This window comes from Leuciscus leuciscus, assembly GCF_965113295.1.
Source record: "Leuciscus leuciscus genome assembly, chromosome: 20".
Taxonomy (NCBI): Eukaryota; Metazoa; Chordata; class Actinopteri; order Cypriniformes; family Leuciscidae; genus Leuciscus; species Leuciscus leuciscus.
The window spans coordinates 35,931,863-35,956,190 of NC_138744.1; the positions used below are offsets into that span (position 1 = coordinate 35,931,863).

Sequence of the window (24,328 nt, forward strand, 5' to 3'; positions counted from 1 at the left end):
TACTTTACAAAGTAATTATCTAAATTTAGACCGTTGTCTATTTTGCTCATACACCTGTATTGTAGTCTCAATTATGAAAACTTTGCCTTTTTAAATTGTATAGAATAAACAGTCTAGTTCTTTTCATCTGAAGCATAAACCTTATATAGGCCTATTTAAGTCGTTTACATTTCATGCATTTGCAAATAATTGCCTGGAGAAGTTTTGGAAATTATGTAATTACGGAATTATGGAAGCCCATTTCTGCCACATAAGAGAGAGAAAAAACCATGCTTTGGTAAATCATAATTATAACAAACTAAGTCATGGTTATGACATGAAAAAGTTAAAATTATGACATGAATAAGTCGGAAACTATAAAAGACTTATAGTCATAATCATGACTAGTAATAGTTTTGACCTATAATAAATAGATAAAAAAGTTGAAATTATGAGATAAAGTAAAGTAAGCCATAAATACTATGACTATGATTATGACTCTTTATGCCATAATTTCGACTCTTTATGTCATAATTTCGGCTTAGTGTGGCATCAATTCAAATTTTCATCTGATAAACATGACTTCATATGCCATAATTATGACTTTGTATGTCATAATTATCATTTAAAAAAGTTTTTTTTTTTCTTATAAGGAGGAAATTCCATACGCAACCCATATAGTGTACTAAATAGGATTAGTGAGTTTTTTCGGACACCGCTAGACTTAAAGGCTCACTAAAGTCCCTTTCGTTATTCAATTGGACAATTTCCACTGAAACAGGAGGGGGTATGGAGAACACAAGACAGGGCGGGACATATCGAACAGCAGAACCGTTGAGCTCGGTAAAGCCGCAGTTTCCCCCTAATCTCCTCCATATCGCTTTAATATACAAGCTTTCTGCACAGAATTCAAATGGATCCAATGCGTTTTCTGGTGTGCATCGACTTGATCATATGATCCGCTCTGTGTATCGCGTCTCTGGACCGGATTCGCGTGACTCTAACGTGAAACCAGACTTCATTCGTCCCAATGGAAAGCATATTTACATTGTCTGAATCGTTTCCTATCCCCATAGTGCATTATGTGCCATTCACCATGTTGAAAATAGTAAATGTGTGAACAAACAGATTTCAGCGGCTGCTTATAATGAAGGGGGTAACATATAATTATACTAAAAGCTTCTATTTTGATTTCATGGGGACTTTAAATAAAAGGTGGTCAGTATGTAGTATATAGTGTGTAGATGTAGGATGCAGGAAGCATTATGCCAGCATTCCTCTCTGTTCTAAATGAATGAATTGGAATTGGGATTCAATTTTTTTGGGATTGGGAAGCGTACACTAGAGGGCGAACACAAAACAGACTAGCAGACAGACAAGAATCTCAGCAGTGGGAGGAGAAGGAGAAGAAGAAGAAGAAGAAGAACGGGCTCTCGGGCTGTGGGGGGGTGACGGACGGACGGACGGGGCGAGCGTTTTTGTTCCGCTGGTGGATCCAGCTTGAACGGTGAGCAGGAGGAACAACACCCCGAAGCAGAGCAGCCCGACCCGCACCAGCCAGCCACGGACGGACAGAGCCCGGAGGAGGAGAGGCTCATTCGGGATCCGAACTAAGGAGCTTTTGTTTCTCTCTCAACTCCTGCGGGTTTGGGGCTCCAGCAGCGGCGGAGGAGACGATCCCTCTCGCCCAGGGAAGAGGCTGGAAGTCGGGGACGCTTCCAGCCTGAAGGGCCGGGCGCCGTGGAGATTGAGCATCGGGACTTTGGTGAACCCTTTGTGGCTCAGTGGATGGGATGGAGCCGGGACCATCTGGCGCTGGTGGGTTCGGTTCTTTTAAGTTGTTTGTGAAGCTTTTGAAATGATACAATGTTTACCCGTGATATTATCGCTGCACAGATTGAATCCCTCTATAATGAAACACTCTAACGTTCCACATTGTTTCCTTATGGAATGATACATTGTAACGTTCCATTTAGAATGTGCATTGCTAGATGATACCTGGAAATGAATGTATTTGGTTCAGTGTAGGATAACTGATCTGTGTATAAGGGGTAAATGATGAGAGATTGTCCCAGGTCAGGGGTCGTGGGAAGACATGAGGTTGAAGCCCGCCTTCAGCAGATGCAGAAGGGGAAAGTGACCCCAGGGGTCTTTATTGATCCTGCTAAAATATGGCTCAGGCCAATGTTACCAATTTCACTTCCATTAACAGTATAAATGCTCAAGACTTTACGGCTTATGACCAGATAAATGATTTATATTAGGAGGGATAAAAGCGGCCTGGCAGCTGCAGTGGGTTTTGGGAATAAGATTTGATTATTTTTTTTCAGAGACATTCGGTTGATAAATTATTCACCGTTTCAAAGAAGGGCATCTTTAAATGCAGATGAAGGAAGTTGTCAATTTGACTCACAAGATGTTGCATTGGATGTGCAAAATTATGTTTTAGTTCCGAGTTTCTGGTGAATGTGGAAAATTAGGAAATGTAAGGAAACTGTAAAATCACAATTCTGAAAAATTCCAGGTCATAGTTGTCATGTTACAGTTCTTTATGTTAAAGAGTTTACTTGGAGATCAAACTTTCTTCAATCTGAGCCTGGCAGCATGTACAAATTAACCTTTTTTTTTTTTTTTTATTAATTTAAAATGATTTTTTTCAGGAACGGATTTAATAGCTAATCTGATCATTTTCTGTAATTGGTCAGTGTTGAAATATAAACTTCTAGCCCAGTTTAATATACAGAGGCATTTGTATGTTGAAACAGTGTGACTTTGTGACACTTTTAGAACTTTTTTTATTTATTTTTATTTTTATCATCATGGTACATTCAAGTTCGTATTTTAGAGTTGGGAAGTCGTGTGTACAACATCAGGTGCGTTCAAGTCCCTTTCGTCAGAGCAAGATGGCGGTGTACCTTCTCTTAATTAACTACACAAAAACACAGCAAGGTTTTTAAAGGCACACTATGCAGTTTCCGTTTTTCTTAGACAGCGCCCCCTAGAGTTGCTGTGGAGTACGTGTTTAACATTACTGAAGTAAATACCACTCACGCAGAGCCGTCTCTGCACTCTTCCGACCGCGCTTTCTTCGTTTTCTTCGTCGACTCTGCCATGATTCACGTCTGAAATGTTCGTTTACCATCAAAATGATTTCGAAGCTGTTATAGTAAGGTACAAATCTTGCATAGTGTGCCTTTAAACTCTACTCATAGAAAATCAAGAACAAAGAATGTGCATCAGGTGTGTTTTGCTTTAGGTTCATTTATGAAGCCACCGTAAACTTTATAGTTACTTTTTTTTTATTGTTATATTAAAATGCTATAGTGTGTTGTAAATTTAAAAAAAATCCTGACAATGTCACTGCTAAATACCGAAGTATAGTGGATTTCTGTCTTGTTTCTCACTGACTCATGGGCGTAAAGAAAATCCCGAGCTTCCCACTCATATTTACATCTTTGTGGTGGCGCTCATGAGCGTTCAAATCGTAAATACGATATTTCTGACATGACTTGACTGCTCCACACATAGACTGTTGAATTGACTCAACCAATAGTGTGGGACTATCTTCTGTCTGACCAATGGCAGGTGGGCTTGTGAAGCTTGTTTGAAAACAAACATTTTTGCAATTCATTTTGGTGATGCTATAGTGAAAGTTGTATCCCTTACAATGAATGAACTTTTGTCATTGCAATATCTTTTCAGTAACTCGTTTTAAAATGATAGCTTTGGTCTTGTATAATGGCATTGCAAGACCAAAAGGTCTTGATTTTGTAGTTTTTCTGACTCTGAGAGTGGCCTGTATTAATGAGTGGCAGGGGAAGGGTCACACACTGGCCAGGTGGCGTCTCTGTGGATCGTACACACTTCAGTGCGTTATGGTCTTGAGCCCTCAACAGCAGGACATCCAGCACTAACCCAGTCAGCACCATGCCAAAACACTGCTTCTGTTTCTGTGTCACGGCTCTGCTCACATCTGCTTTCTTTGCTATGGCCAAATGTTTGTTTTTTTGCCAAATATATGGGAACACTTTTCAATAAAGTTCCATTTGTTAACATGAACTAAGCATTTATTAATCTTAGTTAATCTCAACATTTACTAATATATTATTAAAGTCAAATGTTTATATTATAAAGTGGACCTGAGACAACATAAACGAACAACAAAAATGAACAAATACTGTAACCAAAGTCTTGCTAATTGTCAGTTTAGTTAATGCATTACCTAACATTAACAAATGGGAACTTATTGTAAAGGGTTACCATCTTTATATTCATGTATTTGCTCTGAAATGGCATTAAAAAGTTAATTTTTCAGTGAGAAGCACTATCATTTAGTTAAAAATCAATGTCTTCCACTGCTTTAACATTTTCAACATCAACATTTTGTGCATTTTTTAAAAAATTGGTAAATAAAAAATGGCATGCAGAAACAAAATAAGTGGTAAATTAAGAGTTTTAAGTTTTGATTCATTGAGATCAACTGATGCACAGAAATTAATCTAAAGTTCCAACTCTAACAAAGTTTTGCTACTCAAGTTTAAATTGCATTAAAATAACTTTATATTCCCAGCAGAATAATTGCGAATAATATAGTAAATATTGCTTTTAGTAAATATAATGGGCAAATATAAACTGCACATTATTCATAATGATGCTTAGATTTATATTAGCAGCAAGTATATCATCTATCCATCTATATCTCTATATATATCCATCCCTAGAAGAGAGCTGCCATTGTTTACTGGTTTCTTGAGATCTGGCTCCAGCTCTGGCCATCTGCTGCTGCTTGCGTTTGCACTGGTGTAAGAACATGCTCAGCAACATTGATCAGGACTTTAGCAGAGTATATCTCCTCAACGAGAGAAAGCGAGCGAGAGTTTTCCGAAGCGCTCTTAAATCATAGGCGAGCTGTAAAGTTGGCCGTGTGGGATAAGATTGATGACCTTGTCTCGGTGTAATGTTGAGGTGCTCGCTGGCACTATACGATGAATAAGGCGAAGGTCCGGCTCTCCCCAAACCCCCACGTATCCCTGGTTCTCCTGATCTCCATGACAATGTGTGTTGCTCCTCTGTTGCTATGGTGAGGCTGGGAATGTTTTGGGGCCCCTGTGTTTGTGTGTGCTGATGTGGCTCCTCTCCTCTCCTTCCCCCCGGTGTGAAGAGGAGGGCAGCTGGGGTCTTTGTTATGATGGAGGGAGTGTTCGTCATGGACAGAGAGGTTAAAGGCGTCGACTCATTAGACTAGCGCTAGTTTTGTTTCGGGATGCAGATTTGGACTTTGGACATCAACATGCTAACAAAACTGTTTATCATCCGCAAGTACACAAAATGTTGGCGTGTGTAATTTCTGTGCCAGTATAGCATCAGCAAACTGAACAGTTTTTTTAAGCAGGTTTCCCAAATATTCCCTTCACTGCCATTGGTTGATTCAGTTTCAGTGTTGTTGTGTCGAGTGTGTCACAGATGAACGTTTTGAAAGCGTCACAGTGTCAAGCTATAGAATGACTTATTATTGTCTGACTCAACACAACTCTCAAAATGGGATAGATGGAAGTATCGTAACATGAAGAAATACCCATTTTAAAATCAAACATTGAAATGCTTGAAAAGTTGAAAAGCTGCACAGACATAAGCAGTTTTTGTTATTACAAAGCTATTACAAATTCTTCATGTTTATTGAAATATAGATTAAATAAAATATAAATATTAGATGGGAAAACTAAGAAAACGTTTCCTTGGCGGTTAACTGAAATTAAATACATTTAAGTTGAATTACTAAAACTAAAATTAAAAAAAAAAAAAATTAAATGAGAAGAAAGATAAATAAAAAATAAACTGATAAAAATGACAAAAGCACATAGCAAAATTTAGTAAACAATACATTTAAATTTAAACTGAAAATATATAAATAAAAGCTAATTAAAAATATTAACAAATATTACAATATTAATACTAAAATAAGACCAGACCCAACAATATTCAAAATTATTAACATCACACAGACTCTAAAAATATGAACAAATACTACAATATTAATACTAAAATAACACCAGACCATATTCAAAATTATTAACATGACACAGAATCAATAGGAAAATCAACAATTTTGGTTTCTAAACTGAAACTCAATCAGATCAATGTTTTGAAAGCATCACAAGCTGTAGAATGACTTATTATTGTCTGTCTCAACTTATCAAAAGTTGAAAGTATCTCAACATGAAAAAATTACCCATGCCTGCCAATTTTATAATCAAACTTTGAAATGCATTAAAGTCACCATGCCTGCACAGACATCAGCAGTTTTTGTTATTACAAAGCGTTTATTGAAATATAGCTGAAATAAAATATAAATGTTAGATGAAAAACTTAAACTTAGTAAACGTTTCCTTGGCAGTTAACTGAAATTAAGTACATTTAAGTTGAATTACTAAAAATAAAACTGAAATAAATATTTAAACGAGAAAAAAGATAAATAGTAAAAAACTAATAAAAATGACAAAAGCGCAAAGCAGAATTACAAAAAATAAATAAAAATTTTAACTAATAAATTATAAAAATTAAAGCTAATTTAAAATATTAACAAATACTACAATACTAATAGTAAAAGTATTGGTGTATTGGTTAAGTATTGGTTTCTAAACGTGTATTTAATTGTAAATGTGTCATGCTCTCAGCAGCCAGTGATTTACCTTTGGAACAAACCGAGTTTATTCTCATTATAAATGTATTTTCTTTGATCTTGTGTAGATGTTTATAGTTTTTGAGAGTGAGGGCGGGTGACGCAACCGTTGACATCTGTCCAAATGGACTAGCAAAGTGACAAATACATTTCCAGCAAAACAAAGCAGAGTTTGATTGGACACAGAACCTTTGACAACAACAACAGCTTTTCTTCTCCATTTTAAACGTTGATCAGTATTTTGGGTTATATGGTTAGCTATAAGCAGGGCTGGACATTAACTTTTTTGCTTACCAGCCACTGTGGCTAGCGGTTTTATGTTACTAGTCACTCAGCGTTTTCACTGGTCACAGTTTTGACATCGATATCATGGGAAAAACTGCCATATATAGATATTTTATAATATTATCTCATAATTTTGCAGAAGATATACTAGGCTGCGGTCACTTAGGCCTCGTTTACACTGCAGGTCTTGATGCCCAATTCTGATTTGTTACCTGCTTTATTCGTTTTTTTTTTTTTTACCATCCGTTTACACGTTCTTGCAACTGTGACCCATATCCGGTTCATGTGTGTACACTTGCCATACTATCTGAAACATTGCGCATGCTTAAAGGGTTAAATTATCTTGCACAGATGGGCGGATGCGAAATATGCTTGATGCTAGCTCTGTGATATATGCGAAGTTCGCCAAACATCACCATGATTTTGAGGCGAAGGAGGACGAAAAGTGCCATCATTGCACACATGCTTCAATTATTGTGTGTGAGAGAGATCTCAGGACTGGTGGGAGCATATTGGCTTTAAATATTGGCTTTAACGAGGAGCGGTCGGTCCGAAATTTTGTTGTGTACGACAATATGTCATGTCAACGTTTTTTCACATTCCTCTCCTATGACGACACAACGTTTCGTCGGGTCATCCGTTCCTAGAAGCACGTCGGGGTTTCTCTCGTCATTAAACCGCGGAGACGTCGCCTAATGCCTCAGAAAATCCGATCTGCCTGTTTACATGACAGTCGCATTGGCACATATCTGATTTATTTCCACATATGAGGCCTGAAACCGATCTTGAAATATCCGAATGCATGCGTTTTTCCCTGTTCACACGGTCATAGAACACATCGGATCTGTGTCACATATGAGCAAAAAATCGGAATTGGGTCACATTTCACTGACAGTGTAAACGAGGCCATAAAGACCGGAAACACAGATCCACTACTGTTACACGTGTGTTTTCTGTCTCAACTGTTTACGTTCACATAAAACATACGTGAATACTCGCCAAGACCAGCATTCTGACATTATTGTGTGTGTATTTGACTGTTTAAGCGCAATAATCAGCGCAAAATAACTGAATTTTGTTCTGAGAGGCGGCTTTATGTGCGCTCACTTTGGGTGTGAGCACAAAATATGCAGGAATGAGTCAAATTATGCGCAATACCACGGAAAAATTCAAGCCCTGTAACACCAACAATATTGAGTGAGTGAGTGAGGAGAGGCGGGTGTGTGTGTGTAACTCGCTGTCGGAGAGATGAGAGAGCGAGGACGTGCAGCTACGGAAGAGTTTCAGATAGTTCAGTATGGATATTTATCGAAAAAGTTCTATTTTTGCACAACATTAGATTGCACTTAGTTTTTTATTTTTAGATGCCTTTTTAAAAGACTGCAATTGAAAAATGTAGATATAAATCGATTTCAACCCACAAAGTAGCTGTTAGGAGTGAGTGCTTTACACACACCACTGCTGAAATACACACGCGTTTGGTGTGTGTTAATGTCAAGCCCTGGTTGTATGTTACCGTATTATTTATAGTGTTGTTTATTATTACTCTGTCAGACTCTTTCTCGAGGTGTCCTAAAGCACAGCATCACTGCAGGAGTCGCCACCAGTTTAACATTACACAGGCCCGACCGATGAAACAGTGATGCTGTGTTATTTACAGTGAAGCAGGTTTGCTTTGGGATGGGTCCAAAAGTCTGTTTCTGTTTTGTAGATTACGGCATTAATATAGTATTAACCTGATGTGCATCTACAGTATGATACACATCGTTTTGTGTATCAGCTTCTTTACAATCTCATCCAATCAGAAGTGATTGAACTGTTTTAAAATAGTAGTTCGAAAGAGGTTTCATAATGATTTACAATGTACTTATCAATGATCAAATCTTTTGGTTACAAATCACATTCTTATTGAAATATTAAGCATTTTTATTAACTTTCCAGCAGCAAAAAAATATATATTGTGATACACTTCTAATGCGATTGTGGTCATAGCATGCATATATATATATATATATACTACATTGTTTGTAGGACAAGGTGTGAAAGTCCTGGAAAACTGATTATTGAATGAGTAATAATTGTCATAAGTGCTGTGGATTGCAGCTCTAGTATTGAGTTCACTCTTAAGTTTACTATTACCGCCATCCTCCCAACTTTCTTTTATTCGTTTTTTCCTCATATTGCCTTCCCACCCCCTTCCCGTTTTAGTCACCATCCTCTTTGTTCCTTTTCCCTGCTTTTGTCCCGTTTCCATACACTCTCCTGTCACCATATTTCTAGTCCCATAATCCCCCAAACTCCCCCTGAACTCCCTCCTTTCAGCGTATCTCGTTCTTATAACCTTCTATCTGCTTAATGACCTCTCTCTCTCTCTCTCTCTCTCTCTCGCTCTCTCTCTCGCTCTCTCTCTCTCTCTCTCTCTCTCTCTCTCTCGCTCTCTCTCTCTCTCTCTCTCTCTCTCTCTCTCGCTCTCTCGCTCTCTCTCTCGCTCTATCTCGCTCTCTCTCTCGCTCTCTCTCTCTCTCTCGCTCTCTCTCTCTCTCTCTCTCTCGCGCTCTCTCTCTCTCTATCTCTCTCTCTCGCTCTCTCTCTCGCTCTCTCTCTCGCTCGCTCTCTCGCTCTCTCTCTCTCTCGCTCGCTCTCTCTCTCTCGCTCGCTCGCTCTCGCTCTCGCTCTCTCTCTCTCTCTCTCTCGCTCTTGCTCGCTCTCTCTCTCTCTCTCGCTCTCTCTCTCTCATTCAAATTCGAAATTGCTTTATTGGCATGACTGTAAATAATAAAATATTGCCAAAGCTTGGAATACATAGAACAATAATAAAGACATCAAAATAATAAAATATTATAACATCACTTAAATTTAAATGAACAGTGTAACAAATTAGAATGTGTGAACATTTGATACCACAGTGTTTTAACATATACACATACACACACACACACACATTACTGAGGGTCACTGTGTTGGACAGTAGGGAAACACACTGAGGTCAGACACACACATTACACACACATTCACCTGCTGTCTCTCAGGCTGTGGCACATCGACACATATCTGCTGTCTGTCCCTCTCTTAATATGATCTTTATCTGTTCTCTTTCAGTCATCGCTGTAAAGTTCTTTATGAAGTTAGTGAAATGTTTAAGTAGCGGTCTCTGATTGAGATGTAAATGTCTCTGTCTCTCTCAGTGCCCGTCGGGCCGTACCCCCCGCCCCTGCAGCAGGTGTTCCAGGCGCCCCGCCGGCCGGGCATGGGCACCGTCGGGAAACCCATCAAGCTGCTTGCCAACTACTTTGAGGTGGAGATCCCAAAAATGGACGTGTTCCACTATGAAGTGGACATCAAACCTGACAAGTGTCCTCGGCGGGTCAACAGGTAAACGCCCCGTCACCTCAAACGCCCACAGTCATTCCTGAGGAGTTTTCACCAGCATGGAGTTTTGACTCCATATAAATATGTCATATAAATATAATATAAAATAATTGGTGCTGTCAAATAGATTAATCGCGATTAATCGCATCTAACATAAAAGTTTTTATAATATTTACAAATATAATATATGTGTGTATATATACAGTGTATATAGTATTTACAGAATATATATATATATATACATATACACACACAGACATGCACGCATTAATGCATTTCTCATTAATGCAATTATCTAATCAACCAATCACATGGCAGTTGCTTCAATGCATTTAGGGGTGTGGTCCTGGTCAAGACAATCTCCTGAACTCCAAACTGAATGTCAGAATGGGAAAGAAAGGTGATTTAAGCAATTTTGAGCGTGGCATGGTTGTTGGTGCCAGACGGGCCGGTCTGAGTATTTCACAATCTGCTCAGTTACTGGGATTTTCACGCACAACCATTTCTAGGGTTTACAAAGAATGGTGTGAAAAGGGAAAAACATCCAGTATGCGGCAGTCCTGTGGGCGAAAATGCCTTGTTGATGCTAGAGGTCAGAGGAGAATGGGCCGACTGATTCAAGCTGATAGAAGAGCAACTTTGACTGAAATAACCACTCGTTACAACCGAGGTATGCAGCAAAGCATTTGTGAAGCCACAACACGCACAACCTTGAGGCGGATGGGCTACAACAGCAGAAGACCCCACCGGGTACCACTCATCTCCACTACAAATAGGAAAAAGAGGCTACAATTTGCACGAGCTCACCAAAATTGGACAGTCGAAGACTGGAAAAATGTTGCCTGGTCTGATGAGTCTCAATTTCTGTTGAGACATTCAGATGGTAGAGTCAGAATTTGGCGTAAACAGAATGAGAACATGGATCCATCATGCCTTGTTACCACTGTGCAGGCTGGTGGTGGTGGTGTAATGGTGTGGGGGATGTTTTCTTGGCACACTTTAGGCCCCTTAGTGCCAATTGGGCATCGTTTAAATGCCACGGCCTACCTGAGCATTGTTTCTGACCATGTCCATCCCTTTATGACCACCATGTACCCGTCCTCTGATGGCTACTTCCAGCAGGATAATGCACCATGTCACAGAGCTCGAATCATTTCAAATTGGTTTCTTGAACATGACAATGAGTTCACTGTACTAAAATGGCCCCCACAGTCACCAGATCTCAACCCAATAGAGCATCTTTGGGATGTGGTGGAACGGGAGCTTCGTGCCCTGGATGTGCATCCCACAAATCTCCATCAACTGCAAGATGCTATCCTATCAATATGGGCCAACATTTCTAAAGAATGCTTTCAGCACCTTGTTGAATCAATGCCACGTAGAATTAAGGCAGTTCTGAAGGCGAAAGGGGGTCAAACACAGTATTAGTATGGTGTTCCTAATAATCCTTTAGGTGAGTGTATATTATACACACATAGGGTCTCATTCATGAAACACGAGCAGAAGGGATTTTTGTGTAAATCGTGTGAAAAGTGGTTCTGGCGTAAATTTTCGGATTCATTAAAATGTTCGTATTTTCCAAATGTTTGTTGGTACGAAAGAAATCTCCACCTGCTCCCAGCCACGCGTAAATAGTGCGTTTAACATCCGAACGTTTTGCTCAATAATAAGGCTGCATTTTAATCGGGTACATATTTACACAGCATTTTGAAAAAATATTATATATAGTAATTACATACGGTTTTTCTTTTTCTTTTTATTATGAGATTTTTTTCGAAGTGAACTAATTCGTTTTTTGCAGTCAAGCTTCATGTCGAACCATTTTCTTTTCACTTCTGGGACTGTTCGATTAACAGATGAAACTCCATTAACTGCATCTGTAATATATGCTGCCAAGCTTCCTTTTTTTAGGACCTGATACGCCACTATGTACCCTTGAAAATAAAATGTGGCGTTTTGAATGAACTTCTGATAATAAAACTTCAATTTTCTCTTTTTCATTCGCTTTTGAGAAGACATGTTGAAATCCTTCGTTTGGTGTCATAATATGATGCCCATATATAGTTGTCAGTCGGATTTAATGGGCGGGATTTATGGTAATTGAGAATGAGCGTGCACGCACGTCCCATTTACGACTGATTGGAATTCATTAACACACACACACATTTCACTATCACATCTGACGTTTACGAAGTATTTGTGAATCAGGAGAAGAGTTTTCGGGAAGGTCTCTTTACATGCAAATCACTCACATATTTACTCGTATATTTACGAATGTTTCATGAATGAGACCCACTTATTTTATAAGCACAAACTTTTATTTTACAATCAATGAATCACGAATAATCAATTTGACAGCACTAATATATATGTAAATATGTATATGTATGTGTATCAACAATATAAAATAATAAATATATATAAATATATATATATATATATATATATATATATATATATATATATATATATATATATATATATATATACAGACACATATATTCACAAACTGTTAGATGCGATTAATCACGAATAATTAATTTGCCAGTGCTAAAAAGAATATAAAATACATATAATAGTTATTTTGGAATTTGTAATATTATATTTATATTATTATATTAATTTTTAATATTTAATTTGGAATTAGGTAGAATGACATGAAAAATAATAATTTGAAGTAAATAGAAATTAAAATATAAATATTTGTAAAAAATGACTAAAGCACCTAACAAAATGATTAAAAATGAAACAAAATTTTGAATGGTAACTGAAAATGTGAAAATAAAAGCTAGCTTTTTTCCTAGTCTTTCCTCAATATGAAGGTTCCCCTATTATAAGCTGTTTCTCTAAAACCGTTTGGATCAGTAGAGTTAAACCCTGCAGATTTGCACGGTTCGCTGTGGCGAGGGCCAGTTACCTCACTCACGTAAAGTGACCTTGAAAGAAACCTGTTCTCCCCTGAAAAGGTTGTAAGATCAAATGTTGTGGTAGACGTGCACAGACAACGGTTGAATCCTGTTCATCCGCAACTGTATTTCAGTTCAGCTAAGCCTTCTGCCTGCTGAGTTAAATACAACTTAAGCCTGGTTTATTCTTGACGCATCTGCACAAGTGTGAGGATGAGTGTGAAAAGTGACGTCTTCGTGCCGTCGCCACTGCATGTGCGCGGATGAGCCAAGATATGCACTTCTGCATGAGGCGCTTCAATGCTTTTGGACCCACTTTTTGAGGCAGAAAAGGATGCAAATAATCTGAAAAGCATGTTTTCATTTACACAGCGACATCGCCTGTTACAGCTCATCAGATGTTTTTGATTAGAAGATTATATAAGTATTGATTTAAATATTAAGTATTTGTCCACTACTTTTTTTAAGGAGTTTTTCTTAACTCGTATTTAAATGCAAAAAATTTAAAAAATAAATCAAATCAATTTAATTTTGTAAATCAAATTGGGTTTAAAATGTTGGTTTAATACACTCATTTAAAAAAAAAAATTATAAATGAAAGAATTCATTATTGTTGTTGTTGTTATTATTATTATTATTATTATTACACAAATCATATTTTGTACTACAGTTAAAAAGTTTGGGGTCAAAACGTTTTTTTTCTTAATTAATTCTCTTCTTCAGCAAGGACATTAAAATGATCAGAAGTGACAGTAGGCTAAAGATATTTTTAATGTTACAAAAGATTTCTATTTCAAAGAAATGCTTTCTGTTCCTTGAGGAATAGATGTATGTATAAAAAAAACAATGTATCAGTTTCCACAAAAACTCTTTTCAACAGTGATAATAATTGAAATGTTTCTTGAGCATCAAATCATCATATTAGAATGATTTGTGAAGGATCATGTGACACTGAAGACTGGAGTAATGATGCTGAAAATACAGCTTTGATCACAGAAATAAATTACAGTTTACAATATATTCACATAGACAACAGCTATTTTAAATTGTAATAATATTTCACAATATTACTGTTTTTACTGTGTTTTTGATCAAACAAATGGTGAGCAGAAGAGACTTCTTTCACAAATATTTTAAAATCCAAAACATTTGAATGGCTATGTGTGTCCATGTATGTGTATGTATATATTTGGCAGTGGTTGTGTAGATCTGGTACATTCAGCCGGTCATTATCACAAACTAATGTTTTGATCAGGTTTTATGAAACATGAGTAATCACAGTTAAATGTGACTCTTCACAGGGAGGTCGTGGAATACATGGTCCAACATTTCAAACCGCAGCTCTTTGGTGACCGAAAGCCAGTGTACGATGGGAAGAAGAATATCTACACTGTTTTAGCGTTACCTATAGGCAGCGAAAAGGTATGTAACGGATTTAATTGATGAGATGTTGAGAATGCGATTCGCAATGTATTCATGATGGTTGCTGGTGAAATGTTAGCAACATTGCCAATGTGTGCTTTTATTTGGCTATTAAAGGTACACTATGTAACTTATTTTGTTCAAAACGGACAATTTAAATAATGAGTCAATATACATCACTCCTTCTTCCAAAAGGTGTTTTTGTCTTGCCCTGATTCACTATGGTAACCCTATTATAAGACCTGACGGGATGGTTTTCGTGGGCAATTGTGTACATGCGTCACTCTCCCATTCTTGAGATCTTTCCATCTAAACTGGTTATATCTCTTAAGCCTAGTAGGAGCAGTAGGATAAGCACATTCATCACGCAGTGCTCAAGCACAACCAAAACAATGTTCTTCTGCAAAATGCATGCAGTTTGGTTTTTTAAACACTAGAGGGCATAGTGTACCTTTTAAATTTCTAATTCATTAAACTAGTTTCAAACAGCCTGTTCTAATGAATCAGTTCTAAAACTCATTGATCAGTTTCAAAGCAACATGACATGAATATCGCCAAGCCTTCCCTAGCCTTAATTGTAATCAGTGTAATTTCCTACTATTCTCATTCTGGGCATCATAGGTTGACTTCGAGGTGACCATCCCTGGAGAGGGGAAAGATCGCATCTTTAAAGTGTCCATTCGTTGGCTGGCGAAGGTGTCGTGGAGGCTGTTGCAGGAGACGCTGGTCAGTGGACGTCTGCAGGTCCCGCTGGAATCTGTCCAAGCCCTCGACGTGGCCATGAGACACCTGGCCTCCATGAGGTACGCTGGGCATGGGCTTACAGGGCACAGGCAACCTGGCCCTATGATCTCAGCCATACAGGGACTTAAAGGGATAGTTCGGCCAAAAATGATATTAAACCCATGATTTACTCACCCTCAAGCCGTTCGAGATGCATATGTCAATCATTTTTCAGACGAACACATTTTCAGTTATTTTAGAAAATGTCTTAGATCTTTCAGTGGTTATAATGTCAAGTTATGGGGTCCACCTCCTTCAAGTCCCAAACATGTGCATGCATCCTTCACAAAAGTAATCCATCCGGCTCCAGGGGGATAAACGAAGGCCTTCTGAGGGTAATCCGTGCGGTTTTGTCGTAAAAATATACATATTTAAAACTTTATAAATGAAAATAACTGGCTTCCGGCAACGGTCGACGCGCGTTCACGGGAGATGGATGCCGGCGTATGACGTTGGACGTAGCGTAGGAACCGTCGTTCGTAGTTATTTTTAAATAACTGAAAAAATGTGTTCGTCTGAAAAATGATTGACATATGCATCTTGAACGGCTTGAGGGTGAGTAAATCATGGGTTTAATATCGTTTTTGGCCGAACTATCCCTTTAATACTAGTAGAATGCTCTTTTATGAAGTTTCCTCGCTTAAGGACTTATTTAGTGAGATTATGCCTGAAAAGGTTTTGGATTTTTTTTATCATATGTTAATTTTAAAAATCTTGTATAATATGACTTGCTGTTTTTGTTTGTTTGGTTTTTATTGTATTTATATGATATTTGTATTTTTGTAATTACATTTTTTGCCATGAAAATAGCTTTGAATGCTGACATGGCACTAAATAAAACAATGCGAATATGAATCAGCGATACAGAAAATGCAGACAGAATCACGGAATCCAGTCGTGAAAATGGAATTTACTGTGTGGAATACAGTAATGGAATACAGTTATGGAATACAGTAATGGAATACAGTAATGGAATACAGTAATGGAATGCAGTAATGGAATGCAGTAATGGAATGCAGTAATGGAATACAGTAATGGTATGCAGTAATGGAATACAGTAATGGAATACAGTAATGGAATACAGTTATGGAATACAGTTATGGAATGCAGTAATGGAATGCAGTAATGGAATGCAGTAATGGAATACAGTAATGGTATGCAGTAATGGAATACAGTAATGGAATACAGTAATGGAATACAGTAATGGAATGCAGTAATGGAATGCAGTAATGGAATGCAGTAATGGAATGCAGTAATGGAATACAGTAATGGTATGCAGTAATGGAATACAGTAATGGAATACAGTAATGGAATACAGTTATGGAATACAGTTATGGAATACAGTAATGGAATACAGTAATGGAATACAGTTATGGAATACAGTTATGGAATGCAGTAATGGAATGCAGTAATGGAATACAGTTATGGAATACAGTTATGGAATACAGTTATGGAATGCAGTTATGGAATGCAGTAATGGAATGCAGTAATGGAATGTCATGAAATTTGACAAAATTGTAAAAATTCATTAATGCTGTATAATTAATCGAATCACAAAATGTACTAGTGTCCAGGAATTTTCAAGTGCAAAATTATTATTATTAATATGTTTTAAACTTTTTGTTCCAAGGAATAGCACACATTTTTTCTACCATGTTTTAGTGTTATCAGTAAACATTTCAGTTACATTTTAAAAGATTAATCAAATAGTTAAAACATTTTTGTCTTGATTGCTGTTTTTAATGATACATTTGTATTAAATCATAAATTCAGAAAATTTTTAATTAATTCTGGAAAAATTTTATGTTTCATAGGGCCCTATTATTTAAAATCTTTTAAAATGCACCTATTCTGCTATTTTAAAGGCTCCTTATTTTGTTTTGGAGTCTCCTACAATAAGTTTACATGCATCCAAGGGCACTTTAATAAAACACTTAGTAAAACACTGCAGCATCAGCTCTTTTCTCACAGTGTCTGAAATGGTTTGATAAAGGATTCAGTCTCTTTAAACTCCTCCTTTCCACAAGCTGCTTTTTTAGGCAATTCAGAATAGCTTCTTTCTTTTGGGAGACAGTGACTCTATTTGTCGTGCACTTTGATCTTTAAAACTTTGCTTTTTACATTCACAGCCATATTACACACCACAGTAAGATGTGGAGCTATTGAACCATCCATCTTTCTCATTTGCAGGTACACTCCAGTGGGACGCTCCTTCTTTTCCCCTCCTGAAGGATATTACCATCCTCTGGGAGGAGGCAGGGAGGTGTGGTTCGGCTTCCATCAGTCTGTTCGGCCAGCCATGTGGAAGATGATGCTTAACATCGACGGTGACACTTTTTTTTCTCTTGATTGCTCACTTATTTAATGTCAAGAAACGTCAATGTTTTGTACTTAAATATACAAACTCCATTTTTCTTTTCAGTATCTGCAACGGCCTTTTATAAAGCTCAGCCTGTCATTGAGTTCATGTGTGAAGTTCTGGACATCCGCAACATTGATGAGCAGCCCAAGACACTTACTGACTCGCAAAGGGTCCGTTTCACCAAGGAGATCAAAGGTGGGGTTCTCCTTCATTCTGAACACCTTAGCAACTAACTAGCAACACTCTAACAAACACACTAAATAACCTGGCAACACCTTAGCAACTACCTAGCAACACTCTAACAAACACACTAAATAACCTGGCAACAGTTTAGCAACTACCTAGCAACACTCTAACAATCACACTAAATAACCTGGCAACACCTTAGCAACTACCTAGCAACACTCTAACAATCACACTAAATAACCTGGCAACACCTTAGCAACTACCTAGCAACACTCTAACAATCACACTAAATAACCTGGCAACACCTTAGCAACTACCTAGCAACACTCTAACAATCACACTAAATAACCTGGCAACACCTTAGCAACTACCTAGCAACACTCTTAACAATCACACTAAATAACCTGGCAACACCTTAGCAACTACCTAGCAACACTCTAACAATCACACTAAATAACCTGGCAACACCTTAGCAACTACCTAGCAACACTCTAACAATCACACTAAATAACCTGGCAACACCTTAGCAACTACCTAGCAACACTCTAACAATCACACTAAATAACCTGGCAACACCTTAGCAACTACCTAGCAACACTCTTAACAATCACACTAAATAACCTGGCAACACCTTAGCAACTACCTAGCAACACTCTAACAATCACACTAAATAACCTGGCAACACCTTAGCAACTACCTAGCAACACTCTAACAATCACACTAAATAACCTGGCAACACCTTAGCAACTACCTAGCAACACTCTTAACAATCACACTAAATAACCTGGCAACACCTTAGCAACTACCTCTAACAATCACACTAAATAACCTGGCAACACCTTAGCAACTACCTAGCAACACTCTAACAATCACACTAAATAACCTGGCAACACCTTAGCACCTGCATGATAACAGCCATCAGAAAAATGTCTAGTGGTTCGGTATATGCAGGTTCCAGTCACAGTTCGGTATGTTTTCGGTAAGGCGAAGGGAAAAACGTAAAAAAAATTTTTTAAGCAGTGGTTTACTGAAAAAAAAAACTATGGCTCTGTCTTTAAGTAAAAAAAGGTCTGCCAATACCGCTGCATCCAATGCAACACACTCCTCATACTGCAGTTTATGGTGCTGTTGGAAAAAAGGGAAGAGGTTTAAAGTGATTCCACTTTTGGAGGCAAATTTTTTTGACAAAATGTATATTATTGATGCACTCTGTTTTTTTGACGTGCACCAGCGTTCGTTCAGTGAAGTTCGCTTGCAGCCTTTATGCAAAATGGAAATACTAACATTTACAGATAAAAGCGTAAGATATGAGTTATTCACTGAGGAAAACGAGTGCGTCACCATGAAATCAATAATGACAACTCTTTCTTTTTTTTTAATGGAATACTGTAGTATATATTAATGATTTATCCGTTTCTCATATTCTTGAATCAGAATATCTCCCCCTCCCTCTTGCAGCTCTTTTCTTCTCTGATGACGAGGGCGGGGCAACCTGTCAATCACATGAGATCATCCAATAGCAAACCACAACCATGCAACCAATTCCCCATGGACATAATTAAGCGCCGCCCACATTTGTTCTTGTTCTAGAAGCATTTCACTCAGATATACAGTCACAATAGAGAAGAAAAGACTAGCGCAACTTCAAGTTCATGCTGACTTTAATCATTTAACGGCACACACATCTGACAGGAGGGCGAGTGTAAACTGTATGGTTATGAGTGAGTTTGAAGCACTTCATATAAAGCACATCTCATGTTTAGGATAACTTGGATCATGCACTTCTCACACAGCAGTTCACTCTGTATCCTTTATTGTTTTTCAGATGCATTCGCCTCAAAGTATATCGATATAAACGGTATTATCCCATCCTAGTGGGAAACTCGAGAGTTTTAAATGTTTACTCCGCACACATGTGCAGTGGTTAAAACAATTCTGCATTCGTGAAAAAATGTGTGCTTTTACACCCCTGCTAGTATGAGATGAAGGATCAGGTGAGGTCATTGGATGATCTCAGCATCCCGCCACGGCTTTGCTTTGTAATTTATTTGTCAAATTGAATTGGATGAGTCATTTTGATATCATGCTTTTATACAGAAATCGATTTATAATGCTTTTTTACTTGTTCATCTTTCTTCTGTGTGTGTAATGTTTCTATTTGAGCATGAAAAAGGGTCTGCAAAGTCCCTCCAGCGGGAGTTATTCTCTATATCAGTGTCAGTGTTTCTGAACTCCCTGAAACGCCTCCAGTGTAGTCTTGAGTTTCTTCCGGGAACAAACACGTCACAATATTCCTCATTTAAATATTTCATACGCAGAATAAAGGGGCGGGGCCTGGTTGAGTTAGCCAGTGTGTTGAAACTGGCGGTTGTGGTAAGGGGCGGGACATTTCCCAAACACGCACGAAGCGCTCGACCAATCACAACACACTGCTCCAGCTGACCAATCAGAGCACAGTGTGCTTTTCAAAGGGAGGGGCTTCATAGAGACAGGAACTAAACAGAGCGTTACTGACAGACTGGGAAGAGAGGAGCTGCAAAAATGGAGAATATGGGATAATAATGTGTTTTTGAACGTTCAAGCATGAAAACCTATTCTGGCAGAGCCCAAAAACAAAATCAAGCATTCCAAAGGGAATTATTGTGGATCAGCCCTTCTTTTTAGTCTTATACTGAAGACTGTAATTGCTACCCTGCTGTGTCTGTGAGTGCCGCCCAGTTTCTAACACTGGTGAAATGCTGAAATGATGCAGGTTCTGGTGCAGGGAACTGTAAAATAAATTGGCTAGAGGAGCAGCATGACAGAAACAGAAACGAGGTGTCCGTCAATTAAACCGAATGCTTGAAGTGTAGACAGATTTGTTTGATTTATAATGCATGCAATCTAGTTTTGTAGTTTGAGCTGCTGTTGTTTTGAAATCCTCATATAACAATAGCCATAATAAGCTTATTAATGCTGCTTAAGTTTGTTTCCGGTGGACATTTCCAGGTCTGAAGGTGGAGGTCACGCACTGTGGTCAAATGAAAAGGAAGTACCGCGTCTGTAACGTCACGCGTCGCCCTGCTAGTCACCAAACGTGAGTATAGTTCTGGGAACAGAGCAATAGTGTCATTTTCATATGGGAGTTCACACTTGATCCATTTTTCATAATGTTCATTCTTTGAGTTAGTTTTGATATTTCACATAGTGATGCAACTGAAAATATTTGTCAGGAAATGAATTTACGGTGATGGCCAAAACAGTTTTGGAGGGACGAAATCATAACCCGAAATGGTGACGTTTAATTAGCGCTTCTCAGATTTTGTATTTTTAACTGCATTTCAGTGTTATCAGTGTTTCTTTAAATAACTCTAGGAGCATTTTGCTAAATATAAGCTCCCCCTGTGATGAAAAGCAAGCTTTTAATGTTGTTTAAATGTCTATTTGGTGTTTTGAATATCGTTAGCCTCATAGCATAATTGCCTAAGTCATATTTCAATGTTTTAGGCAGAAAGGCAGGATGATGCAGCAGTGGTAGAACAGTAAAGTTAGGCAGATATCACAATTTGGCTAAAAAATGACTTAGGCAATTATGCTATGAGGCTAACGATATGCTTTAAGACAAACCATGTAAAAAATCATAAGTCAACTTTATTGCCGAGTACTTTTTCCTTAAAACTGCAGTGAACCAAAGAGTTCTATATAGATTAAATATCTATATATCAACAACAAACTGGAATTCATATTATTAAAAAGTTGATTTGAAAATGTACTTGTGTGCAATTTAAATGTTTATATGCAACAGTTTTATTTGAGCATTGATAAATGTGATTAAATGATTATTATTTGGTTTTCGGCTAAATTAAATCTTTCATTTTGGTTTCAGTAATTCGGTAGAAAATTTGGTGCATCACTAATTTCACATTGTGCACGAGTAAACCCTGGGTTAACATTGTTATTTGCATGTTTAACATTGATGTGCGACATACACTTACATGTGTATCCGAATGAAGTGCATCCGAGTTTTCTGCCGTCAAATAGTTTGTAAAATAACTGTCTATTTGGATTTAACTCTTGATCCTTTCAATCGTGTCGCCAGGTTTCCCCTGCAGCTTGAAAGCGGACAGACGGTAGAATGTACCGTGGCTCAATACTTCAAGCAGAAGTACAACCTGCAGCTCAAATACCCGCACCTGCCCTGTCTACAGGTGGGCCAGGAGCAGAAACACACCTACCTGCCCCTGGAGGTGAGTCCTGTCATCCTCACGCTGTGATGGCCATAGACCACAGTCTCTGTTCTTATACGCTCTGCTGTTCTCGTAGGTGTGCAACATTGTAGCAGGGCAGCGGTGCATCAAGAAACTGACAGATAATCAAACCTCCACCATGATCAAAGCCACAGCGAGATCAGCACCAGACCGACAGGAGGAGATCAGCAGACTGGTGAGTGCATGTGGGAAACATGGCCAGGTTTACATATAGCCAGCACTGGCTAGTGGTGCTTTAAAGGATTAGTTCACTTTCCAAAAAATTTTTGCTGATAATTTACTCACCCCGATGTCATCCAAGATATCCATGTCTTTCTTTCTTCAGTCGAAAAGAAATTAAGGTTTTTGAGGAAAACATTCCAGGATTTTTCTACACAGAATGGACTTCAATGGCAACCAACTATCCCAATGTTCAAATAAGGTTCAAATGTCCGTCTCAACGCAGCTTCAAAGTCTCGACACGATCCCAGTCGAGAAATAAGGGTCTTATCCAGTGAAACGATCAGTCATTTTCTAAAATAAAATAAAATAAATATATACTTTTTAAACACAAATGCCCGTCTTGTACCATCTCTGAGATGCGCCACGTATTGCGTCATCACGTTGGAAAGGTCACGAAAAAAAGAAAAATAATAATAATAATAAATTAAAACAAAGATGTCGGACGATTTTGAAGTTGGAGGAGAAAATTTGATGAAATTTTTCGCCCTTCCCTTCCTTTTTGAACTGAAGTACACAGACAAATAACTGAGATAGATGACGTGACGCGTGACCTTTCCAACATGATGACGTAATATGTGCCACATTTCAGAGATGGTACAAGACGACCATTTGTGGTTAAAAAGTATATATATATATTTATATTTTTAGAAAATGACCGATTGTTTCGCTAGATAAGACCCTTATTTCTCGACTGGGATCGTGTCGAGAATTTGAACCTTCTTTGAACATTGGGATAGTTGGTTGCCATTGAAGTCCACTCTGTGTAGAAAAATCCTGGAATGTTTTCCTCAAAAACCTTAATTTCTTTTCGACTGAACAAGGAAAGACATGGATATCTTGGATGACATCGGGGTGAGTAAATTATCAGCAAAAATGTTTTTGAAAGTGAACTAATCCTTTAAGTGTCATTGCTGTCATTATTACATAGCCAGAGTATTTTTACCCATAGGATAATATAGGGCTGGACAATATAGGGCCTCTATTTTTCAGCCTCAATAAGATGTACAGTAGTGGCCAAAAGTGATGTCCGGGAGGGATATTTAATTTTAATAATCCTACAAGTTCGATTAAACCATCAAAATATTAGGGAAATATAAAAAAAAATATTTTAAATATGACACAATTATTCAGCAAAAAAAGGCAAACCACAGCTACAGGATTTATTTTACTTAGCAAAAAAAATGCATAGAAGCTCAGAGGAAACAGCATACATTGACTACGCCATGATCAGTTATTAATATTTCCTTGGTTTTCTCTTGCATGTGTTCATCATAGTTTCTTTGATTGACAGGCTGGATAAAAATGATTTCTGCACAATTTGGCGTGTTTCATAAAATATTCATAAAAAATATACATAGACTGCAGTAATTAACATTTTGTCAGAACCTCTAGTAAATTACGTTACGTAAATTGTGCTATTTTGTTTAGTTGTCTATTCAAAGTCGTGGGAGAATTGAGATCTCAGTTTAAAAACAAAAAAGTAGTGATTCTCAATATCCACACTTGTGCATGCTTATTAAATAAAAATTGTACCATAACCTCATGTGTTGAAGCAGGCTGTAAGAAGGAGGGGGACAACAACTCATTAATACTCTTTAAATTCTTCTTCTACAAAAACAAAACAAATATCATTCAATATTATTATGTTTTCTAGATGCATTATTCAATTTATGTTTTTTTTTATAAAGCACATTAACTTCCCTTTCCCTTAAGACTGGATTCCTTAAACCCAGTTCAGTTGTCTTTATCTTCTTTTACATTTTTACACGTAATATGGTGTCACACTGCCCTTATCGGCGAGTATCCTCGTAAACACAGCTGCTTATGGCTTATGTGAATGTAAACAGTTCAGAAATAAAACGGATGCGTATCATTATATTGGATCCGT

The 24,328-nt window shown here is 37.7% G+C and overlaps 2 protein-coding genes across 3 annotated transcripts in view; one reads left to right on the forward strand and one right to left on the reverse strand.

The window, feature by feature from the left end:
* The first annotated feature begins 1,379 nt into the window (after positions 1-1,379).
* ago1 (argonaute RISC component 1) overlaps positions 1,380-24,328 on the forward strand; it is a 39,473-nt gene continuing 16,524 nt past the window's right edge. The window contains exons 1-9 of one of the 2 annotated variants that reach the window (XM_082150070.1): positions 1,380-1,797; positions 10,129-10,315; positions 14,520-14,640; positions 15,262-15,443; positions 17,614-17,750; positions 17,846-17,980; positions 20,936-21,047; positions 22,050-22,197; positions 22,274-22,393. In XM_082150070.1, coding sequence (XP_082006196.1) covers positions 1,773-1,797; positions 10,129-10,315; positions 14,520-14,640; positions 15,262-15,443; positions 17,614-17,750; positions 17,846-17,980; positions 20,936-21,047; positions 22,050-22,197; positions 22,274-22,393 — 1,167 coding nt within the window. In that variant the 5' untranslated portion in view covers positions 1,380-1,772. The remainder of the gene's footprint in view (positions 1,798-10,128; positions 10,316-14,519; positions 14,641-15,261; positions 15,444-17,613; positions 17,751-17,845; positions 17,981-20,935; positions 21,048-22,049; positions 22,198-22,273; positions 22,394-24,328) is intronic. The other variant, XM_082150071.1, reaches the window with a different exon arrangement.
* The window catches only part of iglon5 (IgLON family member 5), a 409,655-nt gene continuing 393,804 nt past the window's right edge, over positions 8,478-24,328 (reverse strand). The window contains exon 9 of the transcript XR_014200698.1: positions 8,478-8,488. The gene's annotated coding sequence lies outside the window, so the exon portion shown is untranslated. The remainder of the gene's footprint in view (positions 8,489-24,328) is intronic.